Source organism: Hylobates moloch, unplaced genomic scaffold, assembly GCF_009828535.3.
Source record: "Hylobates moloch isolate HMO894 unplaced genomic scaffold, HMol_V3 SCAFFOLD_14, whole genome shotgun sequence".
Classification (NCBI taxonomy): Eukaryota; Metazoa; Chordata; class Mammalia; order Primates; family Hylobatidae; genus Hylobates; species Hylobates moloch.
In genome coordinates, this window is record NW_026652289.1 from 60,555,008 (window position 1) to 60,574,964 (window position 19,957).

The 19,957-nt window shown below is 36.9% G+C and overlaps 1 protein-coding gene across 5 annotated transcripts in view; it reads right to left on the reverse strand.

The window, feature by feature from the left end:
* PIAS1 (protein inhibitor of activated STAT 1) overlaps positions 1-19,957 on the reverse strand; it is a 228,363-nt gene that overhangs the window by 21,056 nt on the left and 187,350 nt on the right. For all 5 annotated transcript variants that reach the window (XM_058427857.1, XM_032175708.2, XM_058427859.1 and 2 more), the window contains exons 7-8: positions 17,213-17,318; positions 6,053-6,126 (exon numbers count right to left, since the gene is read on the reverse strand). In XM_058427857.1, coding sequence (XP_058283840.1) covers positions 6,053-6,126; positions 17,213-17,318 — 180 coding nt within the window. The remainder of the gene's footprint in view (positions 1-6,052; positions 6,127-17,212; positions 17,319-19,957) is intronic.

Sequence of the window (19,957 nt, forward strand, 5' to 3'; positions counted from 1 at the left end):
TGTAGCCAAAGTGTACAGTGTTTACAAAGTCTACAGTGATATAAAGTGATGTCCTAGACCTTCACATTTGCTCACCACTCACTGACTTATTTAGAGCAACTTCCAGTCGTGTAAGCTCCATTCATAGTAAGTGCCCCATACAGGTGTACCGTTTTTCATCTTTTATAGTTTTTACTGTACCTTTTCTATGTTTAGCTACACAAATACTTAGCATTGTGTTACAACTGCCTACGGTATTCAGTTTTGTAATATGATGTACAGTTTTGCAGCCTAGGAGCAATAGGCCAAGGTACATCGTAAGCTATACCATCTAGGTTTGTGTAAGCACACCTATGATGTTTCTGTTGAATAACAACAAAATCCCCTAATACTGCATTTCTCAAAAGGCATCCCCATCATTAAGGCATGCACAACTGCATATTTTTGTTTATATGTGTCTCCTCCTACTAGAAACAGGTTGGACTAATTTCCTTGTCCCCATACTTGGAAATATACAGCAGTAAGACAGTCCTGTGCACTGATAAGGCTTCAGTTGTGCATGATGGGCAATTCCAGGAGGCACCACTCATGGAAGGTATGCAGGTCGTACTCAGTAATTTATAGTGCAGCCTGAGTGTGAGTTCTGGTGTTAGAATGAATCCTGGCCCCACTACCTACCTACTGTGTGAATCCTGATGTTATTTTACTTAATCACTCAGAGGCTCAGTTTTGTAAAATGGGGATAAAAATGGGATCCACACAATATGATTGTGGGGATTCAATTATGTTTACTACATAGTACCTGACATATAGTAAGTTTTCAATAAATAACAATAGTATTAATTAAAGTACAGAAACATATTTGCTTTAAATCACTTTGTACACTAGGAGACCCACCCAAACCTCAGCTTAGTAGTCATTCTTTTACTCTGGGCTCACAAAGTATTAAACAGCTTCATTAGACTCCCTTACTGCATTTCTACTCAACTTTAATTTTTTTATTTTTTGAGAAAGACTCTCGCAAGCAATTCTCCTGTCTCAGCCTCCCAAGTAGCTGGGATTATAGGCAGGTGCCACCATGCCTGGCTAATTTTTGCATTTCTAGTAGAGACGGGGTTTCGCCATGTTGGCCACACTGGTCTCAAACTCCTGGCCTCAAGTGATCTGCACACCTTGGCCTCCCAAAGTGCTGGCATTATAGGCGTGAGCCACCTGCCCAGCCAATTTTTTATGATTTGATTTACATAAGCACCTGATAAAAAGGCCAAAAGAACAAAGTAGCTATTATAACAGAAAAATTACCATTAGGCAAGATATCATGTTGCATTAGTTCAGAAACATTTTCCAAATAGCAATCTGGTTGGTGGTGCCAAGTTACATTTTATATCTTATGTCAGACCTTAACTTATCTATGAAATACAAATTCCTATTTTATAAGGTACTTTTGCTATTGCCTTAATACTAAGTACAGAAACCACAGACTAAAAATTCTAGACAAATACAGTAGTAGTACACAAGGTTTATGAACTATAGAACTATCAGACTACTTCTGATCATTTATGAAAACAACAGATAAGATGATAAGAAATAAAGACTGTTTCAGAATCCAAGCCATAGGCCATGAAATTTATACTCTGAAAAGCAGCTGTTTTCCAAAGGCCTTCATCTCACATACCTTTACCCCATGATCTCCAGCTGTCAGTTCATATCTTTTAGGCAAGAGAGCAACTCTCAAGCCTTTATCTTCAGCTATACTGATAAGGTTACCTATAGAGTTTTTAAGGAATACTGACACAGAAATGGTACAAGAAAGACATAAATGGGTACATGAAAGCAAAAGTTCACTTTCAAATGCATTATTAGCTGTCACACAAAAGCCTTAGAATCATAAAATAACTATTGTAATTCTCATATTCCTGATTTTTTTAAAAAAATCACTAAATTCTAAATAATTATCTGAAAAACAGAGAGCGATTTTCTCTAACTTGGTATCAGGAGAGAAGCTGAGCTTTGAACGTCTTCATCTTGTGATTACAAATTCTTCCTTTCCCTTTATAGGACATAAATTATGTTTGCATTATTTGCAAATAAGCACTTTAACTCTCAAATGTGTTTTCTAATGCCACTAACTTTACAATAAGAGTGCTATCTATATTAGTAACTGATGATGCTGCAAGAGAAAACATTCTAGATAAAAGTTTTAACCAACTTATATTTTTAAAAAGCCCTAAAATGTCAATAAAACATGCTTTTTCCTTGCAAAAGGAAAGGAAAAAGCGTGACATTAAAAACAATTTCAGCTGGGCACAGTGGCTCACACCCGTAATCCCATCACTTTGGGAGGCTGAGGCAGGCGGATCACTTGAGGTCAGGAGTTCCAGACTAGCCTGGCCAACATGGTGAAACCTCGTCTCCAATAAAAATACAAAAATTAGCCGGGCGTGGTGACAGGCGCCTGTAATACCAGCTACTCAGGAGGTTGAGGCAGGAGAATTGCTTGAACCCGGGAAGTGGAGGTTGCAGTGAGCTGAGATCGCACCACTGCACTCCAGCCTGGGCAACAGAACAAGACTCTGTCTCAAAAAATAAAACTTTAAAAAGGCTGGGAGTGGTGGCTCACACCTGTAATCCCAGCACTTTGGGAAGCTAAGGCAGGCAGATCACCTGAGGTCAGGAGTTTGAGACCAGCCTGGCCAACACGGTGAAACCCCATCTCTACTAAAAATACAAAAAATTAGCCAGGCGTGGTGGTGTGCACCTGTAGCTCCAGCTACTTGGGAGGCTGATGCAGGGGAATCGCTTGAACCTGGGAGGTGGAGGTTGCAGTGAGCCAAGATCTGGCCACTGTATTCCAGCCTGGGTGACAGAGCGAAACTCTGTCTCAAAAAAAAAAAAAAAAAGAATAATTTCACAAGTTTTTTTCACAATAATAAATATTTCATAAATACATTTCCAGAGTTTATCTTCTTTTCTTCTATCAATTCCATGTCATGTGTATTTGGGTTTACAAAGCAGTTTTTCAGACTCCTCCACCTCTATTTTTAATAAATCAGAACCATAAAATTCCCAAAGAGTAAAAACATTTTTAATTATTTTTGTTGCCTTTAGCTAAATGGCACAGAAACAACAGAAACTCATTTATTTTGAGCTCTGTACATCACAACAAGGGCAATTGTAATGCACGGTAAGACATCATATTTACATATTTCAAAGAGAACAAATCTCTTTTATTATCCTATAAATTTGATATATAGGTATTATTAAATTTTATTTTTGAGTAAAAACATACCTAAAATATATGATCTTACTATTTCAGAATAACTGTAAGGGATTATCCCTTTAGCCAAATAGAAACCCATGAAAGTATTATAATTATACATTTTACACAAACACACACACACAATATACATATATAGTTGTTTTGTTTTATAATCTGAATTTTTAAAGCAGATGTCAATTTAAAATGAACTGCTGTCCGGGCGTGGTGGCTCATGCCTGTAATCCCAAGGGAGGCCAAGGCAGGAGGATTGCTTGAGGCCAGAAGTCCATGACCAGCCTGGGCAACATATCAAGATCTTTTTTTTTTTTTTGGAGACGGAATCTTGCTCTGTCCCCCAGGCTGGAGTGCAGTGGCGCCATCTTGGCTCACTGCAAGCTCCACCTCCCAGGTTCACGCCATTCTCCTGCTTCAGCCTCCTGAGTAGCTGGGATTACAGGCGCCCGCCACCACGCCCGACTAATTTTTTGTATTTTTAGTAGAGACGGGGTTTCACCATGTTAGCCAAGATGGTCTCGATCTCCTGACCTTGTGATCTGCCCGCCTCGGCCTCCCAAAGTGCTGGGATTATAGGCGTGAGACATTGCACCCGGCCCCAAGACCTTGTCTCTACAAAAAAAATGCAAAAATTAGCTGGGTGTGGTGGCACGTGCTGGTAGTCCCAGCTACTTGGGGGGTTGAAGCAGGAGCATTAATTGAACCTGGGAGGTGGAGGCTGCAGTGACCTGAGATGACAGCACTGCACTCCAGCCTGGGTGACAAAGTGAAACCCTGTCTCAAAAAAAATAAATAAATAAAGGTGCAAAGATCAAAATGTGATTAATAGTTTCTAATAATACAGAGATGAGCACCTGCACTACAGAATTAAAACACAGTTCCACAAATAAAACTTCTAAGATTTATATTGGTGTGCATATTTATATGAATAAATGCTTCATGTATGTGCTAAACATAAAGCATCATATATATTAGTACAACTATAAACACTTTTAAGTGAGATTGCAGAAAAACAATACTTTTTCCAGTGATTTAAATGGAAAAGGAAGTGTATGTACTTTTCTAAACATATTGTATTTTCTGAATTGGTGTTTTACAACAAAATGAGGTGGCAAAGAACAACAGATGGGGGAATGGATAAATCAGGGTTTCGGAGAAAGAGGGTAGAATAAGTATACATCTTTTTACCTTTTTATAAAAATTTGTCTTTTTCTCACCCTCTACTTCCCCAGTCTGTGAATCATTTTTCTAAGCACGAAAAGAAAAAAAAACAAAAAAACCACACACACAAAAATCCACACCAGTCTCCTTTACAACCTAAGCTGTTATAACATTTACCTGGTTACTTAAAGAATTTTTAACACTAATATAAAAAGCTTGGAGTCAAAATATTTTTCGCAAGAAAAAAATTGGCTTTATTATAAAAATGAATAAAAATAAACGTTACATATATACACAATGATACAATTTGATGATTTCAATTAACTTCATTGTAATTTTTTCTATAACTTACAGAAACTAATTCATGATCTACTAATTTTTTCATGTTTGAAGTTTCATAAATTACAAAAGACTAATATTTGTAATTACAAATAACATTTAATTTCTATTTAAATTCTGTTTCTTTAAGAATACAGTAACTTCATCATTATCTGAGATTAATAGGATCTCAGTATCAAAAGCTTTCAATATCAGGCCTGTCTGAACAATCAGACAAATCAGGAAACAGATGTGTCCTTTCATTCTTTCTCCCCAATTGAAATATGATTAATTGGATTAATTATAGAAAAGTAACCAAAATGTCAAGGTAATTTATTATTAATTTTTCACATATTTTCGTATGGCCATATTCAACCACCACCCCTACCAATGAGCCTAACATCAAATTAGTGTAACATTTTTTTGAGACCTTTTCCTTTACAGGTTTAATAATTTGGTTAAGTCTTGGGACCATATATTTATTTCATGAAAATGATTGATTCTGACCTCATTTTCTGGCTTAAAATATCTCAAGGTTTTTTTATATGTATAACAAATTCAGCATTTAGGCTGAACAGAAGTTTTTAATTGGTGAATTGTTATAATGTGGTCATTGTTGGCAAAATGGTTAAATAAGACGTGTGGGTAATCATGGCTAGATTTTTACTCAGAAAGGTACTATCTTAAGTAAAATTTTTGGCCAGGTGCGGTGGCTCACACCTGTAGTCCCAGCACTTTGGGAGTCCGAGGCAGGTGGATCACCTGAGGTCGGGAGTTCGAGACCAGCCTGACCAACATGGAGAAATCCCATCTCTCCTAAAAATACAAAATCAGCCAGGCGTGATGGGGCATGCCTATAATCCCAGCTACTCAGGAGGCTGAGGCAGGAAAATCGCCTGAACCTGGGAGGCAGAGGTTGTGGTGAGCTGAGATGGCACCATTGCACTCCAGCCTGGGCAACAAGAGCGAAACTCCATCTCAAAAAAATAATAATAATAAAAACAAATAAATAAATGTAAAATTTTTATAAATACACTGAGACAATAAACATTTCTTATTTTGAGATTTTACACTTCAGCCTGAGAGATGGTCATTAATCACAGGCCATATTTACATATGTCTTACTAAGAGTAGATCATTTTTAAAGACTTGTTTAGATTCCAAATGCAATGCTTAGATGTCTTTCCACTTTTCATAAACTGTAACAATGGTGGATATATTTTAGAAGTAAACAGAATTTCTCAAATAGTAAAAATACTTAATAAAAAGAGAAAATGTATGTTAAACTTTCTGGAAAGCAAATTAATAGTTAACACTTACTGGACATAGTAGAGAAACCCTTAGGCTGGTTGTAGCTATTTCACTGTCTGGATCCGCAGTCAGCTTCTCTTTAACTGATATTCATTGAAGAAGAAAAAAAGCAAACAAACAGAGTAAGTTTATTAAAGATACATTACTGGAGCATTACTATAAAGAATAAAAAACTTAAACAAACCTGCTCAATTATTTCCCAATCAATTGAATGGAAAGATAAAAACAACCATATGGCTTTTAATTCTATAAGCAACGGATGGAAAACAATTGTTTATCTGTAGAATGACTATGTTTCCTGTAAATTTCCTATTTCTCACTCAGGGGACAAAAACCTGCAGCAATATGACAGAAATTTCTCTAGTATGTTGACATATTCAACTAATGGTAGACCCTTTTTCTTTTATAACTCTAAGATATTGGATCAAAGGTTTTCTTTCCTTTAAACTATGACTAATATTATTTGGGCTCTTCTATTTTTGAGGACATTAATAATTAATAAGAATAACATTTATACATTTTTGAAAGCTCAGAAAATAAAAATATTTACTGTAAAACAGCTTAATTCAAACTTTAAATTATGAAAAGAGTCCTATTTCTTTTTTTTAACTATACAATTATTTGAATTTTAATCTATTTCTCTATAAAATACTTGTGCCCTCTTGGGCAAGTCAATCCTCCTTTCTCAGCTTAATTTTACTTATAGTAAAATTGGAACCCACACTAGATAATCTTTAAGTCTTTTCACTTCAAACTTCTTATGGTTCTTAAGGGAGGAGACACTAGTAATTTTACTTTCCCAAGGCTGTTCTTTCATTCTCTTTCAGTCTGATATAAAAGACTCTTTATACTTCTCACCTGGAAACCTGAGCTATCTGTTACCTCTGAAAACTTCAGTAACAGTAACAAGAAAAAACATTATAGGGGGTGAGACAAGAAATACATATATGTAATATTCCAACAATTATAGAAACTGTCCCATAATAACTTTAAAGTCTATACTGTACAAAGGGGCCGTAAGTTGGGTAGCTGTATACACAGTCAACAGAATTTCTGAGCTGTGCTACAACTAAGTGTGACCAGATAGACACCACATAGAAAAGAAAATGAAGAGAGGGAGAAGTACTCCGGTAAGTTATAATTTCAGAGTCTACTCTTCTGATAACCATTTATGAGAAATCCTACCTTTATTAAACACAGTCCCCTGGATTTTAGTCTGGGTTTTTTTAGATGGTCCAAATCCTGGATATCCTATCCAACTATTTCCATAAATTAGTGGATCCCAAGTAAGGTGCACATCAGACCTACCTATAAAGCTTCCTGAGTCAGAATGAAAAGAGGGACACCAATTGGTAGTTTTTTAAAAGCTCCAGATATGATTCTAATGCCAGACTAAAAAGTCATTTCATGGCCTGGAAATTCCAAATTTTCAAAGTCTTAATGTATTTCACAGGCTGTCTCCTGACACACAAAAAAGGCATACAACTTCTGGTTTTTAGTTTGGAAAATATAGTTGTAACACTATGCTAATGAATACCATACATAAATTACAAAAAGTATGCCTTTGTCATTATACACCAAATCTTAGTCAATCCTTTCTTATAAATATGATTTTAAAAAGTAGTATCTTTGTTAAAGGCAACAAATAATCGCCATATGAAATAAACATGCAAATAGAATTCTAATGTGATTACTCACTGTGTTGGCTAATTTTAGGTGTCAACTAAACTAACTAAACGAAGGGCTACCTACATAGCTGGCAAGGCATAATTTCTGAACGTGTCTGTGAGAGTGTTTCCAAAGGAGATGGGTGTGTCAGTCTGTGGATGAGTGAGGAAGATCCGCCCTCAATCTTGGCGGACACCATCCAATCAGCTGGAGGGCATGGAAAGAATAAAAAGGCTGAGGAAAGGAAAATAAATTCACTTTCTCTTTTTCCTTGAGCTGGGATACCCTTCTTCTCCTGCCTTTGGACTTCTGTCATCCCAGCTACTTGGGAGCCTGAGGTAGGAGGATTGCTTGAGGCCAGGAGTTTGAGACCAGTCTGGGCAACACAATGAGACCCCATCTTTAAAAAGAAAGAATTCCAGGTTCTCTGGGCTTGGGGTGCTGGGATTTGTACCACCATATCAGCCCTTCTCTTCACCCCTCTTAGGCCTTTGGCCTTACATTGAGAGTTGGCTTCCCAGATCTGTGGCCTTTGGACTTCAATAGTCATATTACTGGCTTCGCTCGTTCTCCAGCTTGCTGATGGCCTATCTATTGTGGGCATTCTCAGCCTTCATAGTCATGTGAGCCAATTCCCCTAATACATCTCCTCTCAACTCACTCTCTCTCATCTCTCTCTCTCTCCTTTTCCCCTCTCCCTCTCCTTCCCCTCCTAGAGTCTCTCTAGAGAACCCTGACTAATAACCACTCTACATGCCTTCACCAACCATCCCACCAGCACCCTTTATAGACATAGCAAGCAATGGGTATAGTAACTGACTTTGAACTTTGCACATTTAAATTTCCACTTAAATGAAGCAATACTATAGATCATAGTATCAACCTTATACAAAACAAAGCTCAGTGTTTAGTGCTCAGAAAATAAACTGAAATAAGAGAGGCAACATAAAGTAGTGGTTAAGAGCATAGGACCTAGAGATAGCCTAGCTTAGAATTTAGTCTCAGTTAAGTCACTTAACCTCTCTATGCCTGTTACATCATCTGGTAAATGGGAACAATAATAGTACCTCACAGAACTGTTTTAAGGATTGAGTTAATACACATAAAAAGTTTCAAAATACACTTGAGCCTGGGAGGCAGAGGTTGCAGTGAGCTGAAATTGCTGCCATTGCACTCCAGCCTGGGTGGCAGAGTGAGATCCTGTCTCAACAACAAGAAGAAAAAAAAATTTTTTTTTTTTTTTTTTTTTGAGACAGACTCTCACTCTGTCGCCCAGGCTGGAGTGCAGTGGTGAGATCTTGGTTCATTGCAGCCTCTGCATCCCAGGTTCAAGTGATTCTCCTGCCTCAGTCTCCCAAGTAGCTGGGATTAGAGGTGTGCACCACCATGGCTCAGCTAATTTTTGTATTTAGCAGAGACAGGGTTTCACCATATTGGCCAGGCTGGTCTCAAACTCCCAACCTCAGGTGATCTGCCCACTTTGGCCTCCCAAAGTGTTGGCATTACAGACATAGCCACCGTGCTGGCAATAAAAAAAAGTTTTAAAATAACCTAATATTATTCTCAATAAATATTAGCTATTGTTACTTAAAATAAAACATGATTTGTATATTCACTTTCAGAGGTGCGAGAATTTTCTGAAATTATTTTAGAATGTTTGCCAATTTCTATTAAAAAAAAAAACAAAAACCTATGCCTTCTCTTTTGCCATTATAGACCCAGTCCTAGTCCATTTAGTCTTGTAAAGATATTTTTTAAGGTCCTACCGAGATCTTGATTAGACTGGATTAATTCTACAGATTAATTTGGAGAACTGACATATAACAATAGAATCTTTCGATCTCTTAGCAAGATATATCTCTGCGTTTATTCAGGTCTTCTATCAGTTTTTCTCAACGATGCTTTGTAGTTTTCAGCATACAAATCTTGCACATAGTTTGTGTGATGTATCCCTAAGTGTTTCATATTTTTGGATGTTACTGTAAAATCTTGTTTTTTGAATTTCAATTTCCAATTGTTCATTACTAACAGAAATACAATTTGTTTTTGTATATTGACCATGCATTCTCTAACTCTGCTAAACTCACGTCGTATTTCTAGTAGCTTTTTTGGAGATTCTTTGGGATCTTTTTCTAAGTAGACCATAAGGTCATTTGTAAATAAAGACTATAATTATTTCTTCATTTCTAACCTGTGTGTTGGTTTCTTTTTTAATACTTTTCCTTGTCTTATTGTGCTGTCTAGGATCTCTAGGGCAACGCTAGGGGCAGATATCCTTGCCTTGTTCTCAATCTTAGGAGTGAAGCATTCAAGTTTTAGACCATTAGTGATGATACCAGCTGTAGTGTAGACTTTTTGTAAATACTCATTATTACACTGAGGCAGCTCCCTTCTCGATTTTGCTGACAGTTTTATCATGAATGGATGCTGAATTTGGCCAAGTGCTTTTTCTGCATCTCTGGAGATGATCATATGATTTTTCATTTTTAGTTTGTTGAGAAGGTGAATTATATTTCAGCATTTGAATGCTGAAACCAACCTCGTATTACAGAAATAAATTCTGTCTGGTCACCATGTATTGTTTCACATACTGGACTTAACAATATTCAAAACAATTCTGAAAAAGAAAAACAAAGTTGGAGAATTCTAACAGATTTCAAGACTTACTATCAAGCTACAGTAATTAAGGCTCGTTTGGCATAAGGATAGACATACAGGTCAATGGAAAAGAATAACGTCCGGAAATAGATTTATACATCTATGGTCAATTGGTTTTTGATAAAGGTGCCAAGGTAATGAAATGGAAGGAAAGACAGTCTTTTCAACAAATGCTGTTGGAATATTTCGATATCTATGTGGGGGAAAAAATGCATCTCTACTCTCACCTTGCACCATATACAAAAATTAACTGAAAACGAATCACAGACCTAGATCCAAGAGCTCAAACAATAAAATTTCTAGAAGAAAAATAGAAAAGGGTGCTTGTGACTTTCATTTAGGCAAAGATTTCATAATATATCAAAAGCATGACATTAAAAAATGGGCAAAAGATTTGGCAGATACTTCATCAAAGAAGCTATAAGAATGGCAAATAAGCACCTGAGAAGATGCTTAACATCCTTAGACATCAGAAAAATGCACAATGAAATACCAATAAATACCAATCACGATGGCTACAATAAAGCAGCCTGATGATACCATATGCTGGTAGGGATGTGGAGCCACTTGAAATCTCACACATTGTTAGTGGGAATGCAAAAGCGGTATATTTACTTTAAAAGAAACTGCCAAACTGTTTTCCATATATACTTATCATATGACCCAGCAATGCCACTCCTAGGTATTTACCCAAGAGAAATGAAAACATATGTCTACAAAACTGAGGTATCCATATGCAAAATGTAAATGTTTACAGCAGCTTTATTCATATCGCTGCAAAACTGGAAATAATCCAAATGTCCATCAATTTATCAGATGGATAAATGTCCATCATTTATCAAATGGATAAATTATAGTACATAAATGAACTACTACTCAGCAATAAAGAACAAACTACATGGATGAACTTCAAAAGCATTATACCAAGTGAAAGAAGCCAGAAGCAAAAGGCTACATATTGTAGGATTGCATTTATCTGACATTCTGGAAAAGACAAAACTACAGAGCAGAAATCACATCAATGGTAAAAGGATGGGATGGAATGCAAAAGGCCACAGAAAAACTTTCTGGGGTAAAGGATGTTCTATATATGATTGTGGCAGTGGTTCATGATTGTATACATCTGTCAAAGGAATTTTTATTGCCTATAAATTATACTTTAATAAACTTTCTCAAAAGAAAGAGAGAAAACGGAGGGGAAAAGCACTATGCTATATTTAATCATAAGAAAGTATGAAGACAAAATAAAGTAAAATAAAAGCACTTATTACTTGTGAGCAAGGGAATAAAAATAAAAATAAGACATATAATATTTGTCCTGCAGTAATCAGCCAACATGTGGGAAGTTCTCTGGGAGTTGAAGTTTTCACATTGTTACAGTGATCTGCAGTGGTAACAGTATTTTATTATATGACTATAATAAAGCTATAGCTAGTCACATTTAAAATTAATCTTGTTTTACCCAATAAGTCGATTTGGGAGTAGAATTAATCTTGTTCTTAATCCCTGTTGTCATGAGCTACAGGAGTTAGCTACTACTCACATGACGCTGTATTTAAATTTAAATAAAAAATTCAGCTCATCAGTTAAACTGGCCACATTTTAGGTGCTCAATAGTCACATGTTGCTGGTGGCTACCATATGGGACAGTGCAGATAGAGAACACTTCCATTATCACAGATTGTTCTATTAGTGCTTTTCTAGGGTTGTTATTATTTCAAGATAATTTCTATCCTTCATTAATATCAGGTTATTTTAATTCAGCCTTTTAAAATTTTAAGGCTGAAAACAATCAAACATATTAAGATCAATATTTCATTTTATAAGCAAAGAAACAGGCACCGAGACCTGATTTTTTTCTGTAGATGTCTTTTCATCAGTTTACTTCAAAAATACGCAGATCTACTATGTATGTGGCACTGTGCTGAGCAATAGGAATTCAAGAAAAAAATAAGATTAAATTCCTCCTTCAAAGAACTCATAATCTAGTACAGGGTAAAGATGCTCAGTGAGATCATCTCTAATGCGCTCTGACGGAGTATGTTCAGGAAGCTAACCAAAAGTCAACTATCTATTCTGGGGGTTCTGGGATGCCTCCTAGAAAAAAGTGAAACAAAGGATAACGACATTAGGCAGAGGAGGCAGCAGGGGAGTTTTGAGGCATACAGCACAAAACTAAAGCACTGAAGAAAGACTAAAGAGTTCCATATTTTTGGAACACAATGTGAAGTATGAAAAGAAGAGTGAATACAGGCAACCCTGGAAAGTAATAAGCAGGTGCCACGTCATGGAAAGTTTAAAAGGAAGAGTGAATACAGGCGACCCTGGAAAGTAAAAAGCAGGTGCCACATGATGGAAAGTTTACGTGTCATGCTAACATAGTTGGAGTTTTTATTCCCTTGGTGTTAAGAAGCCATGAAATGCAAGGGAATGAGAATGGTAGATTTTAGATCTGTATAAATCACTTGGGTGGCTACCAGAGGAGACAGAAAAAGGAGTCAAGGAGAGGGATGTTTTATCTAAGAATGGTTTTTAAAATAAAAGCAGGATATGAGAGCTTAAACAAGGGCAATGACAGCAGTGATAGAAGGTACATTTGAGAAATATTTAGGGAGTAAGTTTGACAGGAGTTGGTGAGTTCAGTTTTAAATACTTGAATTTAAATACTCAGGTGAAGGTAGTTAGCTATGTAAGTGTGAAATGCAGGGGAGAGGTCTGAGATGAAGACATGTATTTTGGGGTGGGTGTTAATTTTAAACCATAAGCGTGTGTAGAAAAGTGCGCCCAGGATAAAACTCCAAGGAATGGCAACATTTAGAATGCTTCCCTTAACAGAATCCACTGAAGGCAGGTGATTGAGAAGATGTGGTCAGAGAAGAAAGGAGAGAATTTCAAGGAGAAAGTTGTTCATATCAAACGCAGCAGAAGTATTCAGGATGAAAACTGAAAAGATACACTTTAAATTTAGCAATCAAATCATTTGTGACATCTGAAAGAGCAATTTCAGTGGAATGATAAAGGGTTAAAGACCATAATGAGACGCAGTGAGGAGGTAAAAAGAGCAAGTGTAGACTACTCTCACAAAAATTAGGATGAGACCAACGGGAGGAACACAGAGCTCTATCCATAGAGGAGCTTGTTTTCTTATTTTTTTAAAGATATAAGAGTTTTCACAGCATAGAGTGACAGAAAAAGCCTGCAGACAGGGAGGAACTAAAAACACAGGACAAAGAGCAGATATATGAGGGAGCCAGGTCTCATAATACTGCTACCAAGCATCTCTACCTGGATGTCTCATCCCATCTCAAACACCGCAAGTCTAAGAGTGCACTCTGATCTCCCCGCTGCAATCTGATCTTTTCAACACAGTTTTCCGTTTCAGTAAATGGCATTACCATGTTACCTGGTGCTTGAGTAAGAAGCTTAGCACTCCTCCTTGGACTCGTCACTCCACACACACAGTCAATGCCATTTCAATGCTTCTCAAAACTCAAATCTACCACTATCACCTTAGTGCAAGACATTATCATCTCTTATGTATACTATTACAAACAGGTTCTCAACTGGCCTCACTGCCTTAGCCTTGCCTTCCTTTGATTCGTCTTCAAAGTGAGAATCAGACTGTCTAAATGTATTCATGTCGTTTACTCCTCTGCTTAAAAATCTTCTAATGGTTTTCTATCATCTATCTTCATATCGTCTATGTCAACTTATCATCTATGTCCAACTCTCTGGTCACCCTCCTTCTTGGCTCTCTTTTTTTTTTTTTTTTTTTAAAGACATTGTCTCACTCTGTCGCCCAAGCTGGAGTGCAGTGGTGCGATCTCAGCTCACTGCAACCTCTGCCTCCCGGGTTCAAGCGATTTTCGTGCCTCAGCCTCCCGAGTAGCTGGGACTACAGGCATATGCCACCATGCCTGGATAATTTTTTTGTATTTTTTAGTAGAGATGGGGTTTCACCATGTTGGTCAGGCTGGTCTGGAACTCCTGACCTCAAGTGATCTACCCGTCTCGGCCTCCCAAAGTGCTGGGATTACAAGTGTGAGCCACTGCACCCAGCCTTTCTTGGCTCTATTCCAGCTGCGCTGGCCTTTTCTCCTGGCATACTCTGTTCCCACCTTGGAGCTTAACTTCTCCTCATACTTATAATCTTGCCTTAAGTATCACAATACCAGAGAGGACTATGTTCCCCTATTGTACCTCTACAGAGTTCCCTGTCTATCTTCTTTAAGGCACATGTCAAAACTTTAACTCATTAATGACTTGTGCCATTATTTAATGCCTGTCTTTCTTACCAGACTGCAAACTTCTGGGGGATGCAGAGATGGTATGTGTCTTGTTTAATGTTATATTCTCCTGTGCCTGGAACACAGGAGACTCTTAACACAATTTCTTGAATGAAAAGAATAAATGAATAAAAGATTAACTTGAAGCAGGGAAAGGGACATTTCCTCTTGACACTGAAGGGAATAAAGTGAGGACTGGGCACAAATGTAGATAAGCTAAAAAATAATTATGGTGGCACTGAGATTAAGGAAGAAATGGGTGGTTTAGGTAATTCATGTCTTGTAGCCCCAATTTCCATGCATTGGCAGAGTGCTGAGAGAGGGGGATAGTGTTTGACTAGATTATGGCTAAGGCTTGAAATAACTGCTGAAGGGAGAAGGAAGAGGAGAAAGAAACTTGATTAAGAGTTGGCAAAAGACTGTTTTTGATAGTTGTGAGGGGACAACTCTACACAAAGGTAGAAACTGCAAGACAAAATCCTACTAAATCAAATGAATCAGAGAGTGGATTTCTCTGTGAAAAGTCTAAATAATACCAACTTTATTCTTTCAAGAACATAAGAGTGTTGGGCTTGACAACTTTGCTAGAAGTACTTATTTTATTAAAAATGACTTACAAAGAACATATTTGTTAAGTAATTTGACTCTTTTAAAATACCTGACATTTCCTTTTGTCAAGTTACTGTAAACAGAATTTTAATTATATAATTTGTTGGGAAAATTTTATTTTTTATTTTTATTTTATTTTATTTTTTTTACAGGCAGCATACAGGTAAAGGTAGATAACCTGTTTTTTAGTAATTACAACAAATTTCTTACTGGTGGGATCTAAATTAATATTCCATTGACTTCCCTGGCCAATAAGTAAGGTAAGGTATCAATTTCCACAAAAATCTCATCCAGTGTACAATTATTCTCCATCAGTATATCAGAGTAGAAGCAGCTTTTGAATTAAACAATTTTTGCTGCTTAATGGTAGCTAATAGTGGTTTCTCAGAGAAAATAAAATAATTCAATTCCAGACTCACATTCCCACTCTCCCTCCAGGTGGTGCTATAGCTACAAGCGGAGACAAGTTAACAGCTTGAGCAAAGACAGTTGGCCCTATCGTTGTTGTTGCTGTTACTATTAAATAAAATAACTTTAACTGCCTTATTTCTTGGTATTCCCTCTTCCATACAGGCTCACATAATTCTTTGCTTTCTGATTGGCTGAGATTCTAGTATTGTGAGGCAAATATGAAGATTCTCAGTAGAATGACCAGCAATAACTTCAGCAAGATTGTGATAGAAGAGAAGTTATCTTATACTCTCCTTCAAGGCAGATGTCTGTCTTTTCTTTCAGGATCCCCACCATCTTCCCGTCCCTGCCAAATGGTGCCACCACTCCCGCAGATCCCAAATCAGTGCTGTCCTTTTAGGTCTACATCATCTGTCAATGCATGCCTACAGAGGCATTAGCCCAAAGTGTGCTCCCACTGATTCAGGATTAGCTGCATTTTTAAAGGACCATTTTAATACAGAAAAATTCTTCAATGAACTATTAAGGGTATATTGATATTCAGGGGTAGTGGGATCTTTTACTCTGCCACAGAAATAAGTTACAGAAAGGGGTAATAGCTATGCTACAAAAGGAAAGCTGCTATTATCTTAGTTCTTTCCACCAGAGTGTTCCTAAGTACAAATCTGATAATGGGCTTCATTAATCAGTTCACATCACAAGTCCTTAAAGGACAGCTATCTAACACCTGCCTATAAAAGTTTTGTTTCTAAGTCCCCAACCCTCACTCCTAAATCCACTCAGCCTCCACCTCTCACAAATAAAAGAATAAACGAAGAACTTAGTTCACCTCTTTGGAAAGGCCAAACCCTCTGACCTTAACCCTTAAAAACAGAGGTCAGCACAACCCCATTTGAAGACCTTGAATCTCAAATTCAACATATCAAAACAAACCATCCAGTAATTCACATGTATGAACCCAGACTTTACAGAAGCATTAGAAATCACATGGCATAAACCTCTTGTTACAGATGATGAAGATGAAACTCAGGAACAGCATTACTTGTCCATAGTCATATAACTGATTAAAGGCAGAACCCATGTCATTATTATTTCTACCACCCCACTGGCTCTCTTCACTTTGTAAATGCAGGGGTGAGGCCATGATATAATTCTGTACATTTTTCCTGGATAAACCTCCAATCTAAAATAACTTTCTTGAAATTTATGCCAAGATGCCCTTCCCACTTCCCAGAATTCCTTAAACATTGATTTTATGAAATTGTAGAAGAATATTCTTCCATGTTCATGCACTGACTTCACAAAGTTAATTTTAAGATTAGTAAAATATAGTTTATAAAATATAGCTCATGACAAAGATATTAGAACTACTCTAAGGTCTTGTTTTACAAGTTCAGAAGGTTCTCAGTGTTTTTAATCCTCTACAACAGGCTCCAGTGAATAAACAAATTCTAAAATTTCTTGAGTTGAGAAAATACTACTCTAACCTTTAACAAAATAGTTAGCTGAATAAGTGAAATAAGTTTATCATACGTACTTAAAGCTCTAGAATGATCCGGATTCCTTATTCCCTTTGCTCGTAACCTCTGAAGAAGAACTGTTGAGGACAACTGTTTTACAAGATACACTGCCATGGAATAGTTCTGGAAAAAAAAGATGTAGAAAGCAAACAACATATGTAAGTAAATAGTACACATATTTTACTCTCACCATGATAGGGAAAGAAAACTAACTTCTTAAAACACCTACTGTGTGTCAAGTACTGTCTTAGGTGTTTTCATGAACAGTAATTCATTTAATCCTGACCAAAAACCTGTTTTTATGGATGAGGATACTAAAGTACAGAGAAGTAAAAGAACTTGCCCTAATTTTGCAATTTTCAAGTAACAAACCTAGAATTTAAACCCAAGTCTGTCCTGGATTTAGTATTACCTATACTTGAAACTAATGAATTTAAGGCACTTACATGAAAGTAGGTAATAGATATATCTAAAATAGTATCTATTTTTTTTTTTTTAATTACAAATGAGATGGGCTTCCTAATTTATACCTTTTAACCTTTCTCTATGCCTTCAATTAGCTCTTGAAAAGATTATACTTGGGCCATTATCACAGCAAGCAGAGGGAATATTAAAGAAGGTTTTCAAAGAGAAGCTGCTGGTTTGGCAAATGAACAGATGAATATCCATTACCAGCAGACAGACTACCCAGAGATGACAGAGGGAGAAGGGGATGAAAAAAAAAACAAAAAACAGTTAACCAACAAGCTAAGACTGAGTGAAGGGTACATGGTTAGATAAAAGAAAGAAAAGATGGCTGGGGTTCACGAAGGGTAGGAAGGAGATCTAAATGAGAAGGATCACTTTCTATTTGGTGCTGGGATCAAGAGGAAGATCAAGAGACTTGAAAAGAAGTAAAAGGAAAATAACTGCTGCCATCTTGTATTTTATAGCTACACACATTTTTCAAAGCATTCTTAACATACACTGCCTACTTCATTTAAACTTTGCAGAAGGCCTATTAAGACATAGGTAGGATAGGTATTTTTCTAAGTGAAGGGCTGATGAAACTGAGGCACAAAAAGATTGTGCAATCTGCTCATGATTAGGCAACTGCTTGATGACAGAGCAGACAGTAGAAACCAAAGGGAAAGGGTGGGAATATTAAGACAAGGAACTTAATACACTCCCGTCTTTTGACAGAAAATATATTACAATACTCTCTGGAAGGTCATATTTTTATTTAAAGTTCGGAAAGCTATCTGTGTTTACGTGCTACACATTTTCTGAGAGGGAGGAAAAAGAAGTGTCAAAAAAGCTAATTTACCTTCATTAATAAATTTCACATTAATGAGGAACAAGTAACATTAAAACTTTCCCAGCCGGGAGCAGTGGCTCACGCCTGTAATCCCAGCCCTTTGGGAGGCTGAGGCAGGCGGGTCACGAGGTCAGGAGATCGGGACCATCCTGGCTAACGTGGTAAAACCCCGTCTCTACTAAAAATACAAAAAACTAGCCGGGTGTGGTGGCACGCACCTGTAGTCCCAGCTACTTGGGAGCCTGGGGCAGGAGAATGGCGTGAACCTGGGAGGCAGAGCTTGCAGTGAGCCGAGATGGCACCACTGCACTCCAGGCTCCCTGCAACCTCCACCTCCCAGGTTTGAGTGATTCTCCTGCCTCAGCCTCCCAAGTAGCTGGGACTACAAGTGTGCACCACCATATCTAGCTAATTTTTGTGTTTTTTTTTTTTTAATAGAGATAGGGTTTCACCATGTTGGCTAGGCTGGTCTCGAACTCCTGACCTCAATCCACCTGCCTCAGCCTCCCAAAGTGCTGGGATTACAGGCATGAGTCACCGAGCCCAACTGAAAAGCTTCTTTTAGAAAAAAATCTTATTCACCATTATTATTTACTTGCTTAATGCTTCAAGTATGATAGAAACTGGAGAAATGCTAATTAACAATGTGAAACTATGTATTGACAACTTGAATCTTCAGAACTTGGAATTACCCTAAGGCTTTATATAAATATTTAAGAAGAGATCGAGCAGAAACTGCAGCAAGTTCAGTGAAAAGGTATGCTCACTCTAGTTGAAACATGTAACCAAATAGAAAAAATAAAGTAAAAGCAGCAAAAAGAATGTGGTACTAACAAATGCCACTTGTACTGGTAATATAAAATGAAATTTTTACATCATATGAAAGAGGCTCAGCAGTAAAAAAAAAAAAAAAAAAAAAAAAACCACCAAAGCTTAACAGTGACAGAGATTCTTTTCTAGGTAGACAGTATTTTATTGTTCCTGCTAATCCTTCAAATACTAATTCCAACTACTGATATACATTATATTATACTGATGTTTTTGTCTATTGCTTTTTCAAAAGTCTTAAAAATTATTTGTCAAGTTCATGAGATACTTTCTCTATAATTGAAATATACTCTGTTCATTATGTGCCCCTTACACTAGTACAAGTTGAGTATCCCTGATCCGAAATGCTTGGGACTATAAGTATTTTGGACTCTGAATTTTTTTTTCTGCCAGATTTTGTAATATCTGCATTATACTTACCAGTTCAGCATCCCAAATCTGAAAATCTGAAGTCTGAAATGCTCAAACAAATATCTCCTTTGAGCATCCTGTTTTGAATTTTAGAGCACCTTGGGTTTCAGATTTTCAGATTAGGGATACTCAACCTACATCTAAATAATTTCTCTACAAATAATGAGAGTTTAATAAATGCTAAAAGCAGTGATTACCCTGAGGTAGAGGAAGAAATTACAATATA